The 17168-nt window shown below is 42.8% G+C and overlaps 1 protein-coding gene across 2 annotated transcripts in view; it reads left to right on the forward strand.

The window, feature by feature from the left end:
- Positions 1 to 17168, forward strand: part of GUCY2F (guanylate cyclase 2F, retinal) — a 50978-nt gene that overhangs the window by 12413 nt on the left and 21397 nt on the right. For both annotated transcript variants that reach the window (XM_074860467.1, XM_074860466.1), the window contains exons 6-16: positions 1476 to 1572; positions 2340 to 2471; positions 3310 to 3390; positions 4406 to 4582; positions 5487 to 5643; positions 7019 to 7168; positions 9281 to 9429; positions 10638 to 10801; positions 11079 to 11271; positions 11399 to 11573; positions 16573 to 16671. In XM_074860467.1, coding sequence (XP_074716568.1) covers positions 1476 to 1572; positions 2340 to 2471; positions 3310 to 3390; positions 4406 to 4582; positions 5487 to 5643; positions 7019 to 7168; positions 9281 to 9429; positions 10638 to 10801; positions 11079 to 11271; positions 11399 to 11573; positions 16573 to 16671 — 1574 coding nt within the window. The remainder of the gene's footprint in view (positions 1 to 1475; positions 1573 to 2339; positions 2472 to 3309; positions 3391 to 4405; positions 4583 to 5486; positions 5644 to 7018; positions 7169 to 9280; positions 9430 to 10637; positions 10802 to 11078; positions 11272 to 11398; positions 11574 to 16572; positions 16672 to 17168) is intronic.

Here is a 17168-nt window from a genome sequence, read left to right on the forward strand (position 1 = left end):
GTTTGGTGAAGTGGATTCCTTCTATAGCATAGCTAGCAAAAAGCATCCTATTGCCCAGCTCATCAGGAGAAGTCTTAGTGTGTGCAGATCAGACATCTGCTGTACTGTAAACAAAGTTCCTTAAACAAAACGAGTGATACTGAGGGCAATGGGGGAGCTTTCCTTTCCCTTCTCTGTTCCTGCCTCATGAGTTTTTGACTGTCTAGTAGATACAGTGTTCTTCGTGGTCAGTGTTAGACCTTGACGTCCGTTGAAATAGTGGGTTCAAAACGATGGGGTGTGACTTTTGCCTCTTCCCTGAGTCTCTAAAATGGCCATGTGGTGGGCATTAGTGTCAAATGTATCCCAGCTGAAAACTAACAATGAAACTATGGAATGTTTCATATTGATTTGCATGAAGTAGATGTGAGCTTGTTTAAACTATCCCATGAACACGTAGTCCTTGACAGTGCACCATTTCTTGTTGTGGTCTCTTCTGTCTTGTAAATTCAAGAGAAGCAGGGCAAATAGCAGGATGCAGTCAAGCAACAGATAGTGTCTTTGCTGGTCTGATGACTATACTAAATTTTCTCTCTCACCCGTGGCAACTTTGCAGATCTGGTAGCCTATCAAGTAGTGCAAAGAATCATTCCTTGGAAAAGGGGCAGCAGCATCCTGTGGAGATGCCAGAAGCACATTTGTCCTCTATTACACAGTGTGTGGTAGACATCCCATCTGGCTCAGGTCCTGGAAGAAGTAGTTCTGAATCAGCACAGTCTTCTTCTTGATCTAATTACTCCTGACCAAGAGGAACAGTACTAGCTCAGCAATACTGCTTCCAAGACCTCCATGCTGCATTGCACTATGCCACGCACGACAAACTACTCACCCCCTGTAGCTTTTCCCTCTGTACGAGCTTGCAGTCATTACAAGGAGGTATCTTGCTGTGTGCTTCATACTGCACCATGCTACAATATAGAGATTCAGCCAGCACATTATGATGGTAACTTGTGTCCAGGCAGCTTTTATAAATTACCCGTGGCTCAGTTTCAGGCCTTAAGAAAGGCTGGTGTGCCTGAAAGCTGTTTGCTCATCAGCCAGATTGGCTGGTCTAATAAAACCCATTATTGTCTCCTAATGGAGAATGATTCGGGATATGAAAAATAAAACCGAGCAAAACAAAGTATGCATTACATACACATCCAATTCATATTTGTAACCAGACTGACTCAAAATGTCTTTTTGTGATGAGACCCTTTGAGATTATAGCTTTTGTTTTCTGTGAATTGGATAACGCTTGCTGTTTGACTCGGGGGATTTCAGTCCAAGTCAGGACATCATATTTATCTACTGCTTTCACCCACGTCCACCCCTGCTGCCACATCACATGCTGCACTTCCCTTATACTGCAGGGAAGCCAGATGTGGGGGACTCAGAGGTGGTATAAACTGGTTGCCTACATAAAAATTATAACTGTGACTCTCCAAATCTCCCAGGCATAATATCTTGAACAGCCAGCTATTCAGGGGACCTAACAAGATAATACTGACCTTGGATGACCTTGTCTTCATCAACCCAGAGCTACATAAAAAGGTAAGTCCTTCCACTTGTGAAAGTAATCTGGTGGGACACTCAAAGACAGGTTAGCTGTATGGTATTTTCATATCCATGAAGGTCTGGGAGGCCCGTTTGCTTCATTCTCCCCTGCATACCAGAAAATTTCCCATATGAGGAGTGTTTTTGAGTCTCAGATTAGATGCACATGCAGTGTCAGATCTCTTATGTTGATGTAAAATAGTACCCTTGGTTGTGTTTATTCTAACAGCCAGGGCTTATTCTTTGTTCTTGAGGATGGATAGCACAGCATAGTTCATGTCCATATAGCTAAACCATCTTACCCTCTAAAATAAAGTGTCTGCATCCAAACTACCTACTGGGAGAAATTCCTGGCCTGTGCTGGCTCCTACCCAGAGCTGGGGACCTCCTCGGGGAGTGTTATTTGACACAGGCCAGAGCCATGCCCAGGACCGTGCCAACGATATGGACAGCTGTGGAACAATCCCTCTGCCTAGGTCACTGGCACAGATACAGGCTTCTTGTCTATGCCAGAGGAGACACCTCCCTGTGCCCTGCCAGAGGGACACCTGCCTCCTCCAGTGTCTTCCCTGAGCCACGGCATTTCCATCACCTAAAGTGCTGCTGTAGCGTTTCAAGGTGCTAAACAAGGTCAACCTTAAGAGCTTTTTAGAGGTTTGGGTGGTTGCTAGCATGGGTGAAATGTATGGCCCGAGGCAGAGCTGGAGTGGAGGTTTACACCCAAAGGTAGTAACCGTCTTGCACCTGCTTTCCTTGCCTTCCAGAGGCTGACCTTGGACAGTCTGACAGATGCAAACAGTGTAGCAGTCGATGGCAGAAGCCTGAAATCAAACCGCTCCTCTTCCTTGAAAAGCACAGCTGCCACCTATGAAACCTCCAATGTGGCTTTGTATGAGGTAGGTAGGGACCTCGTGAAGCCTTCTCCCACCGCTTCTGTTCACTGAGCTGAAAGTCTTGGGCTGCAGTACTGTAGGTCCCAGGATGAGAATAGTGCTGATGGACCCTAAGGGTGAAAATAAGTTACTCCCAAGCATGGACTTACCAGTGTTTAAGGTGACTTTACCCCAACCCTCACCCTGACACTTGGGAGTCACGTGGAGGGTGGTATTCAATGGTCATGTGTAGCATTGCCAGGTCTGGTCTCTGTTAGAGATGTCACCACCTAAAGGCACCATGAAGAACCTTTTTTACAAGATAGCCTTTAGGTGGTGACATCTCTAATAAGGTTATTTCTTACAAGACGGGATCCAAACACACAGAATAAAGGTTATCAAATCTCCCTTTGTGCCAATAGGACTGTATGGAGTTTAAGCAGAGGCAATGGCCAAGAAAACTCACGCCATCTATCAGTTCTTTCCAAAAAACATAGCTTTCTGAAAAAATGGCATAGCAGATTTTCCTGAAAAGAAGGAAAATAATCTGGATCGTTAATGCCAGAGAAAAGCTCTGAACAGTTACTTGCCTTTTTAATCAATTTATCATTGTTTATCAGACACTAATACACCTCCCAGGTATGAAGTTCTGATCCAGGTGAAGATCCTGCCTTGCTCCATTTTTTGAGCGTTTGCTGTGGGTATTTTTATTCGGGTGCAGTATAGAAAGAATCTACTGCCAAAAACATAGAAAATCCCCAACCACTTTCAAAGTCAAGGATCTGGGATTCAGACTTAGGTCCCAGTGTTAGCTGTTGCTCAGAGACTTGCTCTACCATTCACCCACCTGTATTGTGAACAGGGAGACTGGGTGTGGCTGAAAAAAATTGAGACGGGAGCAGTTCACAATCTGCGGCAAAGCTCCACCAGCATCTTGAGGAAGGTAGGAACAGGGGATGATGGGGCATGTGGAGGGAAGGTTGTTCGGGGGACTTTTGTGGCTGCGGGGTATTTTTATTCTCCTTGTCTCCTGTTTATCCATTGAACCACACGTCATGGCTGTCAATGAGCCTTGCCCGGTGAAATCTGGCAGAATGGACCATGCGTGATTGCATCTGACAAAGTTACCAATGACCTCTGTGTCAGAGTCAGCAGCTTGCAAAACCCCACCCTGGACCTGACACTTCAAAGCTGGTGCAGTGCTGAATGTACAATGAGTCCTCTAAGTGACCTTGTCTGCAAAGGCAGAGTGGTTTGGAGGAAATTATCCCAGCCTGTGTCAGGGCAGGATCGTGCACTGGTGGCTATTTTCATGCGTTATTTGTTGACAGTATGGCACAGACGTGGTTGTGCATTTCTATGGGATTTGCTTTGTGTCTCCAGCCAAGATGCCTGCTAGAAGTTTACTTTTAGTCTTCAATTTTATTATTATTACTAAATGACAAGTAAACACATTTATTTTCCAAATTCAAGGCCATTAGTTGCTGGCAGCTACTGCTAACATAGGAGTGGCATTTTTATGCATATAAATATAACAAATTTACCAGGGCATGTCTCCAAAGGCATCATTGATAGATGACTTTGGATCCTCCAGGCATGGTATTGCTTTCCAGATCAGACCAGAGCTGGAGCAAGACTCCACATGCTGAACTCAATTTACCCCAGTGAAGCCATTTTGTCCTAGTGAAAGATCCAATCCAGCTTGTCTAAAGAAAAACAAATTTCTGTTCAGTTTGCTTCTGCTATCTTGCTTTCTTTGCCTTAACAGATAGACTAAGAAAAGCAAAGCTTAAAAAGAGTGTAGAATAGCTGAAAGTAAGCAGCAAAGAGGTTGTTTACTTCCCCATCCTTGTGTGAAAGACTCGGAGTACAGAATAAGGACATCTAATGATATAAAGAAGCTGCTGAGCAGATGTCTGGCTGACTTGGTCTCGCTGTGATTCACTGTCTTGTTTCAGATGAAAGATCTGCGTCATGAAAATGTGAATCTGTTCCTGGGCTTTTTCTCTGACTGTGGCATCTTTGCCATAGTGACGGAGTACTGCTCCCGAGGAAGCCTGGAGGACTTGCTGAGAAACGAAGATATGAAACTGGATTGGATGTTCAAGTCCTCTCTCGTGATGGATCTAATTAAAGTAAATCCATTGCTCCTGCTGAGGCGTGACCTGCATGTGACTTTTATATTGACATAGATATTTCATCCAGGACTTTGGGATTTTTATAGTAATGCAGGGAAAACCGATGTGAATGTAATAATACGGATATATGGGGTCTTTAACAGAGATCTCTTATTCTTGTTTTGTTACCATCTGAGAGAAGCACTTACATCCACAGAGCAGGATGAGAGGTTAAAACTACGTATCAGGCTAGAACTGATCACCTAGAACAATGAATTTGGTGACAAATTTGTACTTTCCAAAGGCCCTTTCTTGTCATAAATCAAAAATGCATCCAGCATAGAACCAAACCGTAGCCATCCTCTGTCATAGGATGCCTACATGAATGGTCACTTTAGATGAGTGTTCACACACTTCCAATCACATCCCATGTGTTTTCATTTCCTAATGGTGAACGACCCATCTGGGACAGGTGACCTACAGAAGGTAGACTGCCAGAACAATTCTTACAGCCCATGATCCACCTTCTGATCCTCCTTGAGGGAGGTGGGTAAGGGCATCCATCTCTTAACGGCTTCCCTTGACCTAACCATTGGGTACCACTTGTGTCCACCTTCTTAACCTTGTCTAAAAGTACAAGTCCTGAGTGCAGTGAGTCCTAGGGCTACAGAGGGAGGCATCTGACTGTTCCTAAAGCTGCCATTCCTTTCCAGTACTACTTTAGGGTGCAAATAGCCCAATTCTTGTTCCCAATCCATTTCTGAACTTTTCCCACAGTTTCTTGGGCTGGTCAGCCCTGCATTTGACATAGTCAGTGCTGTATTTGATGCCATCCAAGGTGACAATTTGGCTTGGTGTCTCTGAATGCTGACAGATGATATAATTCTTAAGGAAAAGCCTCAATCTTTTCTGTGGTTTATAGGGAATTAGGTATTTGCATCACCGAGATTTTGCCCATGGACGTCTCAAGTCTCGTAACTGTGTTGTGGATGGCCGGTTTGTGCTGAAGATCACCGACTATGGTTATAATGAGCTCTTAGAAGCACAGAAATGCCCGTATATTCAGCCACCCCCAGAAGGTAGGTGCCATAAGGAAATATTTTTTTGGAAATATTTGTCCATTGATTTAATAGATGCTTGTCCTAATGCAATTGCAGGCCAGTGGCCACATAAGGATTTATGTGCTCAATCTCATGACATCTAGTTACCTGTATACAATGTATTGTTACAGGAAAGGCTAAGCAAATTTTTTTCAGACTTCCTGAAAGTGAAGTAAATAGCAGAACACCATGGTAAGGAAAAAAGAATTTACTGTAAGCAGTGATGTAACTTAAGCTTGCTGTAGTTGGAGAAGGATTTAAGTGCCCCTAAAATCTGGTCAATTCTGAATTTCTGTGACTGGTGTAACTGTCTTCCCATCCTTAGCCCCAACCCTGTATTTGAATTTTTAGGTCAAGCCAAATGCAAAGAGCCTTGTTTTGTAAAACTAAGGCATCTGAAACACGAGATGATACAGGTCTCTTCGAAATAGGTCCTCTACATGCCAGTCACAAAAGGCTGCCACATGACATTCCCATCATTTAGGGACAGCATCTCATGGGACCAGGTTTGGAGACTTCGACAGGATTTCTTTCATCTGGCCATTGCCTTGGGGTTCCTCTGTCATCCCAGTTTATTTCTGAAACCTGGTTTCAAGTAGTATGTAGTGTTTTGATCCCTCTGTCACAGGATTTGTTTCCTACACATTTTCCATGTCTCATATAAGGCAGTTGCCAGAAGACCTCCTTCTCCTCTCTGACAAAAATTGTATACACTGCAGTAGCTGAAATGTTCCTTATTCCCATTACTCAGAATGCACAGTTACCAGGGTAACAATTTGCCAATTTGAAGAAGATTCATTTCTTGATGAGGCTAGGTATGTTTTACAATTGTGTCTTTCGTCACTTGAACTATTGGATTATAAAGACTGATCGTACTTCAAACTGCCAGAAACTGTGTTTACAGAAACTACTTTCATCTAAGAAGAACTACAGAATATATTTTATTAACTGTTGCTTTGTAAAAGAGCAACAACAGTAATAAGAAATCTGGTCTTCAGTGCCAATATTTTGACTGAGTGATATTTTCAAACAAAAAAAGGTGCTAATATTTTTGGCAATGGTGAGAAGACTTTTTATGTAGATGTTCAAGGTTGGTGTTTTAGCGTAAAAATTGTTGGTATAGCAAATTTTTTTTAAAAGGTAGAGGGGAAATGTGGAAAATTATTTTTTTTTGTCAGGATGGAAGTTTAATATTTTTAATACAGCACAAGAAATAAAATACTTGATACGTTAAATAATTAAGTATGTTCCCACATTTCATCAAATGGCTGAAATGAAATGTTCATTTAAGCACTTACTTTGCAAAATAGTCTGAGCTCAAGTGTAAGAAACATGATGCTCCTGATTTTTTTAGAATTGCTTTGGACAGCTCCTGAGTTACTGAGGGACCCGGACATGTACAGAAAAGGCACGTTCAAAGGGGACATCTACAGCTTTGCAATCATCCTGCAAGAAGTGATTGTTCGAGGTCCACCATACTGCATGTCAGAACTCTCAGCTGAAGGTAGGCAACTATTTCGGTACATTTTTAAGGCTTTACCAAAAGTCTGGCCAAGCCCCTTGCGTAAAACATTAGTATGGAAATAATGTCCCAGTCTCCTGACCTTTCTCAGTGACTAAAGGCTGTTTTCAACAAAACTTCCATAATAAACATCAAAATGTGTAGTTCTGATCTCAGCCGTGGTACGTGACTCATCATTGCTATCAATGAGGTTGGGGGTCTGGGTACCACCCAAGATGCTTCAGAGCTGGCCACCAGTCAGACCCCTGCAGCACCCTCAGTTCCCTGTCAAAACTTTGACTTTTCATCATGGTATGGGGTGAAATCTGATGGAAGAATTTCCCATAGCTTGGAAACTCCTTTGCTTCCTACTCATGGGCCCCTTTTTTGTGTCATGGGGGTTGAGGTTTTTGAACTGGACCCCTGGCTATAATCCTGTTTTTTCCATCTGCCCACATATTTTTCCTTAGTTTCTTTCCCTTTTAAAGAATTCCTCTCTTCAGCAGAGATCAAAGTGATACATCATGACCCTGCTGACGTATATAAGTTGGCTTGTATCAGAAACAGCAAATAGGTGAACTTAGGAACTGCTCATAGTGCAACTCTCATTAGTTTAAACTGTGTTGTTCATGCATAGGTAGAGCAAACACACTGCAGTCAAGGTCAGGTCACAAACACTTGGACAGGGAGGGGGTGAGAACAATCAAAAAAGAGCTGATTTCAGTCAAAGCCCATTTTCAACACGTTTTAAGCTGGACAATCACCAAGTAGGGTAGGGCCATTCAGTATCTGCCTGTTCAGCACCTGGAAAAATGGGGCCCTGACCTTGCTGCGCCCCAAGCTGCTTCAACAATGCAATGACAATGCTGATTATGATGTAACCTGCTCTGTAATTCAGAGCTGGACCTGTGATGTAGCCTATGATGTAATTAACAGGTGTCCCCCCCATCTAGTCCCCATGGGGAACCTCCAGTAAATGTTGCACGTAGTGCACTCCAGTTTCCTAACCTGATAAAATGATTAATTTCTGCTTATTACATCCTAATCCTCAAGGAGCTTTCACTCATGGTGTGAACTTTAAAACTGTTTGGGAAAGGCATTTCCCCTTGGCTGCCCCTGGAAATATTTGGGCCAGGTGCTTTGTTAGTTCATTTGGTGGAGACCGGTGGGATGAGCCAAAGAGCTTTGAAGTAGGCTGTCAACACTGAGAAGCTTTGGGTACTCACAGTAACAGCTGTGGAAATGCAGGGCTCCTGCCAGAAAGAGGGTGGTTTTCACTCTGTTTGACTGCTCTGCACTACACAAAATTAAACCTTCAAATACAAACACTTTGGGGTTTTTTTTAAGCAGGAAGATATAGTTCTACCTTACAAAAAAACATTTCTCCAAGATATTCTTACTGAGAAATACCTAAAGTGAAGTCAGGGTTGGGTTCAGACATTACACTCCCCTGCCCGTGCTTCAGCTGTCAACAAAATCTGCATCACCCCTCCTTTGCTGTAGTGCTGTTTTATCTAAAAACTACGCATTCAAGGACTGACTTCTCACGGTCTGAAAGCCCAAACCCATCTCCTTATTAGTCTTATTTCACCTCTGGATAGGGAGTCATTTCCCAGACATTGTTTTGAACCCAAATTCTCCCCCTTAAAATACTTACCACTGTATCCATTCCCATCAACCTCCTACATACTGGTTCCCAGTTAACAATGAAGTGTCAGAGGCTGGTATCCTTCCTGTTTGGGCTTGGTCATAACCCTCTGCTCTCTTAGACGACTGAACATCCTAATGGAGAGAGTCAGAGGCAATTTCATTAAATACAGGCCTGCAGGCTCATACATCCATCTGTCACACAACTTTCCCCCGTCCAGCCGCTTTATTGCTCATAACCTGTTTCTCCAGGGACAAGAAAGCAGATGAATCTCTTATATTTTAAATCCTTCAAGAGACTCCTGGCAGAGGAAAGCAGAAACCCCCAGACTCACTTGACACAGCCATTGGGTGGTGAGGATTAACAGTGATGGCTGAACAAGTGAGCAAGGGAGAGGTGAACAGGTCTGTGCCTCCACCAAGACCCTCCATCTCACAACATGCTTCCCATTCTTCTCTTTGTCACAGAAATTATAAAGAAAGTGAAGAAACCCCCTCCCCTGTGTCGCCCAAACATAGCCCCTGAGTTGGCCCCCCTGGAGTGCATCCAGGTAATGAAGCAATGCTGGGGTGAAACTCCCGAACGACGTCCAACCTTTGAGGAAGTATTTCATAAGGTCAGTGAATAGAGCAGCAGGTGTAATCCTTTGTTTATACTTGTCAGGAGAGAGTGGTTTTTTTTCTTTAAGTGAGCCCTTAAATAATGATTGAAAAAATCCCAAAGCTCTAGTCTTGCCTTTGTTATTGGATTATTTTATTGTTTGTGGTGGCATGGCAGCACCACGTGTGGTGTGAAGCAGACTGGACATAGGCTTGATGTCTTCACATTTGCAGTGTGGATGGTCTCATGGAGATCAAAGATCTGTAAATTATGATAGCACCTTCAGACCAATATGGTTTTTGATCTTCTAAAATATTTAAAAGGTGATTAATTTAAGAGGAAAATTCACCAAAGGCTGTTAAACACAAAGTTACAGTGTTTGGTGTAGGAGGACTGCAGATCAGTGAAGGCTGGGAGCATATCCCAGGGAAATATAACGTTACCTGAGCTCTGTTTGAACAGATTTCCCAGACACCAACTGCTGGCTGGTCTTATGGACAGGTAATGGCAAAATAAACCCCTTGTCTGATCCAGCAGTACAGTTCCTATGTTCTTAAAATGTCAAACTAGGTAAACCAATATCCATAATTTTTACATTTTGGTTCTGTGAAACTGTGAATAACTTTACACCCATGTAACTCCACTGTTGAGACTAGGGCAGCTTCTGAAGCCACAGATTATCCAAATGGTCCAGAGGCTCAGCTTCAGGTCAAGAGGAGAAAGCACAACTCAATGAAGAACTGGGGATGGGAGGTGGCAGCACACATACATGCCAGCATGCAAAGGTGGATTTAAGACCAGTAATATATTATAAGCAGGTTTTAAGTGTTGCTAATGCCCTGAAATTTGCACCTCTGAATGCAAAGGGCTGCAAATTACCCTAAAGGTTAGTCATGGGATAAATGAGGGTGCAAATCTGCAGCATGATAAGACTCTGTAATAACTCACATACGTGTTGTCATCTCATGGAAGGTGGTGTTTCACTCAACAGTCACTGAATGTTCATGGAGGAGCAACATGCTTCTGGGCAGCTTCTGTAGTTACTGATGCAAATTCATCCTCTAGCTTGCCTTTTCCTTCTATTGTTGAACTCCTGCCACTGACGAAGCCAGTCTTTAGCATCATGTCTTTAAAATAAGTGTTTGCTTTTTGTTCCTTTCCAAACTTAGAGTGCTACAATGGTGTAATGAGATGGAGAAATAACTCTCCAGTTTGATTTTCTAGTTCAAAACCATCAACAAAGGGAAAAAGACCAATATCATTGACTCGATGCTCAGGATGCTTGAACAGTATTCGAGCAACTTGGAAGATCTAATCAGGGAGCGGACTGAAGAACTAGAGATTGAAAAACAGAAGACAGAAAAACTACTGTCACAAATGCTTCCCCCGTAAGTACTGGTACTTTAGATGGTAAAAAAAACCCCATAGCTAGACTGGACAAAAGAATTCCCCAGAAGTGAGCAAGATTGCATAGCTGACTTCCAATTCTGGCAAGCACCTTCCAATCAAAGTAAGAAACTTTAATCAGTGCTTGTTACAGCTATATAGAACCTTCTATTTAGTGGAAGATCCTTTGAGTGCAGTAGGACGAGGATGTCTAGGCTCTTGGGCATGTACTACAAAAGGGTTTGTGCCCTGTCATCTTTGCTTCCGTTGTTATTTCAGATCAGTGGCAGAAGCCCTCAAGACCGGTGGCACTGTGGAGCCAGAGTATTTTGACCAGGTCACCATCTACTTCAGTGACATCGTGGGCTTCACAACCATTTCAGCCCTCAGTGAACCCATTGAAGTAGTTGACCTTCTGAATGACCTTTACACACTGTTTGATGCTGTTCTGGGAAACCATGATGTTTACAAGGTGAGGAGTACCTGGCCATGAGGATCAAAATGTCTGTGGGTCAAACACTCTTAAAGTTTTATTCTACATCTCTTTTCCATCTATTTCAAGTGATTTATTTATTTTTTATTGTAATGGTATTTGCTAGGTGGAGACAATTGGTGATGCCTACATGGTTGCCTCAGGGCTCCCAAAACGGAATGGAAACAAGCATGCAGCTGAGATAGCCAACATGTCCCTGGACATTCTCAGCTCAGTGGGATCGTTCAAAATGAGACATATGCCAGACATCCCCCTCAGGATACGAATCGGGCTGCACACAGGTAGGCAGTGGCACTGGCCTGCACCTGAACATCAAAGAACTCCTTTGCAATTGTATTTCCAGCTTTGAATGCTTTCTCCCTGCTTGCCCCAAAACAAACACCCTTAGAAGATGCTTTAAAATCTTCCATAGCAACAAGGGCATTAAAGTGGAAACACAAACCCCAAGGGGAAAAATGGCTCAGTATCATTTGGGGAAGAAATTGCATATTCTGTCACAGTCAGGAAGTACATCAGATATGTTAGTCACAAGGGGTTTGTTGTAAGGCAGGCTCTTTGATGTGCCATAATATCTTCACTAGTGTGATATGGAGACATCCAGTGATGTCTTTGTAACTTTGTTCTGAAGAAAAAAAAAAGGACAGAAAAACAGGCATATAGAGTGTAAGAAAGAAAAGTTTAGGGAGATTTATTGCAGGTAGGACATAACTAGAAGAATATGTGATAAGCTATTAGGAAAAAGTTATGTTATAAAGAAAGTAAATCATCTCTAATGTAGAAGTCATAATCTATTCAATTAACAGAATAGTGGTTTGTGTAAAAGATGAGGAAGTTCTTTTTTTATATACAAAGTGTAATTAAACTCCAAAACAAAACAAACCAAAAAAAAACCAAAAACAAACAGCAGGACTACAGTCATATAAGCGAAAGTATGACTGGGATTTTCAATGGAGAAAAGACATATGTGGTTATCATAGAATCAATATTTTTAGAAGAGATGTGAACCTTCATAATTTTATACCATAGTCATCCATTAATAAATTTTTCCCAGCTATTTGTCACCAGACTTCTTTGCATCTTCCTCTAAAGTACCACAGACTGCCCATTGTGGGAAAAGAAACAGTGAATAAGATTGTCCAGAAGTCTGACCCAGTATTACAGGGGGTTTTATCCTTCTGCCTATCTGATAATGCCCACATTTTTGCAGCTTTGGCATTCAAGTCTTTTACAGAAGTCAATATCCCAGTCCGTGTTGTACACATTGGGAAAAAAGAGCAGAGAAAAGGAAGTATCTCACCCAGATTATCCCAAGAACAGAGGTGTGACCTGAACAGAGCTAAAATCAATAATTCGTATCTTCTCAAACATATAGCTTTTTCTTTTGGGGCTCTCTCTGAAAACTCATCTCCCTACTGTTTTCTTTGCAGTTCGGGAGCCTTAGCTGGCCCTTAACAGAAGTCTGAAGTGTTAAAGAATGATTGCAGGAGCACTGTGGGTTTTATACTCTAGCAGAAATTAGATGAGACTATGACCCCAACTTGTCTTGCCCAGAGCAGGAGTCTCTGGTGCACTACCAGCACATTTTCAACATGAAAAGAGAGGAATTCAGTGTGCAACATCTGCTACTGCCTGTTGACAGCAGTTCTGTAACGCATCTTCCATGCACTCAGCCAAAAATCTATCCCTAGGTGATGTGTATGGGGGGTAGTTACATTTTTTCTTGTTTTTGTGAACTCTGGGTACCGGGAAAGTGGTGTTGCTATGAGCTGTTGTGTAGGGTGTGAGAGGAAGAGGGGGAGGAATTGGTGTTTTCTTTCTAAAGAAGCAGAAGCCAGATCTTGTTTTGCACAGATCTGGCAATGTCATACTGTTATGGGAGCAGTGAGAAACGCATGCTCCAAAGCAAACCAGCTCTCTGAGCCACTGAGCTGACAGCAGAGTTTGATTAACCCTAGACCCCGTTTCTCCTGAGGAAAGAAGCATGAAGAGGGAATCACCAGCATCATGAAAACATTGAGGAAGCGCTTCGGGGAGAGGAGGGCTTGACTAACACTTTCACCATCCTGGAAAGGATGGAGAATGGGTGTGACCACCAGTTTTGCGGGCCAACTGCTCTCTGGAAACTGGTGCCAGGAGGAACTCATAAGCCCCTCTCTGAAAAAGCAGTAAATGCCATTTGGGTATGGGCTGCCCATGTGCCTCCAAGCCCAACAGGGAGCTGCACCTCTGGGAACTTCTGCTGGCCCGTGCCCATGGTCTGCTTGTGACAATTCATGGGCGAGGCGAAGAGGACGGGAAGACCAGTGTTTCGCCTGCAGTTTTTCCCCTGCTTTAAATGCACCCTGGAGTCTTGGCTCTCCTCTCTTGGTTTAACTGCATGTCCAGAAAAACTCAGCTGACTCAGCTGTTTCCATGCTGTCTGTGTCTGGACTGGAGCTGAACAGTCAGAAGAGCAGTGGTGAGGAGATGAGCTTTTCCACAAAAGCTGAAGAGGATCTGTTTATCGGTCAGGCTTTCTGGCAGGCAGCCCCGCACTTTGAACAAGCTTATTAACCTTTGTGGCACCACTGATGGTTGTTGTAGAGTCTTAGCCAGCACGGCTCATTAAGTGACCCTGCAAGCCCTGGCAAAGAGCCATTTCAAAACAAACCAGTGAACCTGTATAATTAAACAACTAGGCTATAACGTTCTTATCACAGGGTATCTGGTTTCCTCTGAAAGTTGTTACTGTGGGATATTTATTGCTGGAAGTTTTTGTTAGCCCTTTGCTGAAGCTGTCTAGACAAAGGGGAACACACACAGGCAGCGAAGTCAGGAGGTGAATTAACTCTTGGATGCTTTCAACATGGAGAAATCCTTTGGGCATGCTTACACTGTAGGGTTGGTTTTGAACTAATAACTTTCTGCAACAGGAGGACAGGCTTAAAAGCAGTACTCTGGAAAGAGAGTACCTCACCCTAAAACCTTGCCTATCCTAGGTTGTGAACTTTGCAGAAATGATTGGATGATTGCACTGACTGAGTAGGAAACCTAAATTTAGGCACCTACCGGGAGGTGTTTCCAGGAGTGTTAGGAAGCCTGCACTCATTTTGTGGTCAGTGGAGACCTGGTGGACACGCAAGAGGACCCTGGAGAGCTGTTCAGGTGCAGAAGTGGAAACACTCTTATGGCTCAGTTGGCTGCATTGACTTGGCCTTCACTGACTACAGCAGGAGCTCAGCTGCCTATACCTGTGCTTCTTAAAACAGAATCAAATCCTCCTCAGTGAGGGCCGTTTTTTGACAAGAACCACTTTTTTGTGTCCTTGCAATACCTATTACAGAAGGAGCTTTGTTCCTTACCGAGATTTCTGAGTGCTGCTGTCATGTCATCACCGCAAGATAAAGAGAGGCAATGTTATATGAGTTAGTGTTTTCTCAGGGAGAGCTCTTATTGAAGCATGAATTAAAAAGTCTCCAAGATGACCCATTTTTATGCATATGTCACATTAGTGTGCACACATTAAGGACCAGTTAGGTAAACATTAGGTCCTTGACCCAGTAGTATCAACAGTGCCTTTACAGTTGTGCTGTAGAAGTACCTATAGACTAGATCCTGAAAAAACTTCCTCTAGTGGATATAGGTCCTCTTCTGAAGAGCTTGAACCAAATTAGTGAGTAGTGATAAGGATGGGAGTTAACTTAGAAGAGATTCTGAGGAGCAGTGTCTTATCCAAGGTTGCACGACACATTGGCAGTAAAGAAAAATAAATTAAATCAGGTTCTTGTGATCTCCAGCAGTCCCTGCATGCTGTGTTTGATCCAGATATACTGTTTAAGTCCTTGTAACATTTTCAGTATGAACCATTCTTCCTCTTTTTTCTTTTTTAATCCTTAAGCAAGCGATGCTTCATCAGGCAGGAGTTAAAATCTGGTTTACCTCTCAGTTTGTATCCTCTGTAAATTATGTTAAAATCCTGTTACTTTGACTCTGCAGCAACAACTTTTCAGAGGTCACAGCAAGAGGGGTTCTTGCAAAATTCCCCACAGCTTTCAGCTATGGAATTTCACTGTCCTTAAGATCTATCTGAAAACTATATGAAGAATCAGTTTTTGCCACTAAGAAGGCTAATACCACAGTAAAATTACATTGTCCTAAAACAAGTAACTGATCACTTTTAACTTAAGCTAAAATTAGTGTTATTATTACTACTATTACTATTATTATTATTATTTAAAACCCAACATTTTAACCTACAACTTTTTATATTATGAAAAACCTTGTCTATAGCATCATTTCAGATACTGTTGATGATGTACTATGTTCATATCTTTTGTAACATTGCATGGGAACAGATTTCCTAGATGTCAGTTTTGCTAAATCTTAACCCATGAAGGATCATGAAACTGGAAAGGCAGGCGGAGCGTGAAAAGCCATATGACATAAATGCATCCAATGGAAATACAAAGAGGCCTGTCTTTTCTCTGCAGGAAGCCCCACACCTCCTTACATTACTGAGAGCATTCTCTTTTTTTTTTTTTTTTGCATTAATTTTGCAAGCCTGATAAATTGTGGGTGATGAAATTTAGCATCTCATCCTTCATAGCACAGTCCAAACATTAGCTAAGCCAAGTGCCCCAGATGACAATTATCTGCGCTGTTTGGCTGTCACACATTTTATCTCTGTGTGTGTACATGTTCATGTGAATCCTGCACACATACCTCTTCCTGAGAACTTGGCACTGGTTCATTAGGAGCTACTTCGGAAGGGCGTGGACCTCGTCTAAAGAATGAGAAAGAGGAAAAATAAGCAGTTTTTGGCCAGACAGGCAAGCTAATGATGTCTTCCTTTCCAAGGAGGGGACACAGGGTGGTCCAGCGTGCTGCCAACATCCCCAGGCTTCCAAGGCTGATTTTCAATCCTGTTTCACTGGGACACAAGGCATGTCACAGGATCTGAACTTTAGTTTTCTCGGATGGAGAAAGAGGTCTTTTTAAAATGAAATTGCAATAGTCTTTGAGCTTTTATGAACTCTGAACAAATTTCTCCCAGATGATGGTGAACTGAGGTCCCACCACACAAGATCTTTCTCAGGCATAAAATACGAATGTACAATCCAGAACAATGCTTTATTTTTGATCGCCTGTAGCAAGTACCAAGGCCAATGAGATCTTTAGAAAACCTTCTCCTGTGTTCCCAAGTGGTTTTTGAATATCAGAAGAGAGGATGAGATTTGTTTGTCAGTGAGCCTCCTGATTTGTGCAGTACCATCTGGGTTATACAGATGATGTGTCTTTCAGGGCCTTGCGTGGCAGGCGTGGTGGGGCTTACCATGCCACGGTACTGCCTCTTCGGAGACACAGTGAACACGGCGTCAAGAATGGAGTCCACAGGCCTGCGTGAGTATTTGGGATGGTCCCTGGGGTGGGCGAGCGAACAAACTTCTCAAGAGAGATGAAGAAATGCTCATCTTCAGTTATAAGTATTGCAACTAAATCAGCTCTGAAGAAAGGGGCAAGTCAAATGATAAAATTCAAAGCAGCCTGAAGGGGAGGGCATCAACTTTGCCATCATAAGTCAGCCTTTAAGACTCTGATGTCCAGCTATGGTCCTCAGATTTGGATCCCATCAACAAAAATCAACATGAATCTTGCCCTTGATTTCTCCTACATGTGTTGGATCTTGCTTTCAGTCAGCACTGAGAACCCTTAATTCAGAGCTGTTCTTGCACAGTAAAATAATAGACTTACCTGTCATGGCCAGTACCAGGCAAGGGTTGAAGCCCATGTGAGCACTGCTTTCATCATGCTGGACAGAGAGAAAAGTAGACCACATGCAACAATGTCCTGCAACATGAAGTGCATCCTTTGTGATGGCTTCATTTATCAGCGATAAC

The sequence above is a fragment of the Strix uralensis genome, chromosome 2 (genome assembly GCF_047716275.1).
Source record: "Strix uralensis isolate ZFMK-TIS-50842 chromosome 2, bStrUra1, whole genome shotgun sequence".
In the NCBI taxonomy this organism is placed as follows: Eukaryota; Metazoa; Chordata; class Aves; order Strigiformes; family Strigidae; genus Strix; species Strix uralensis.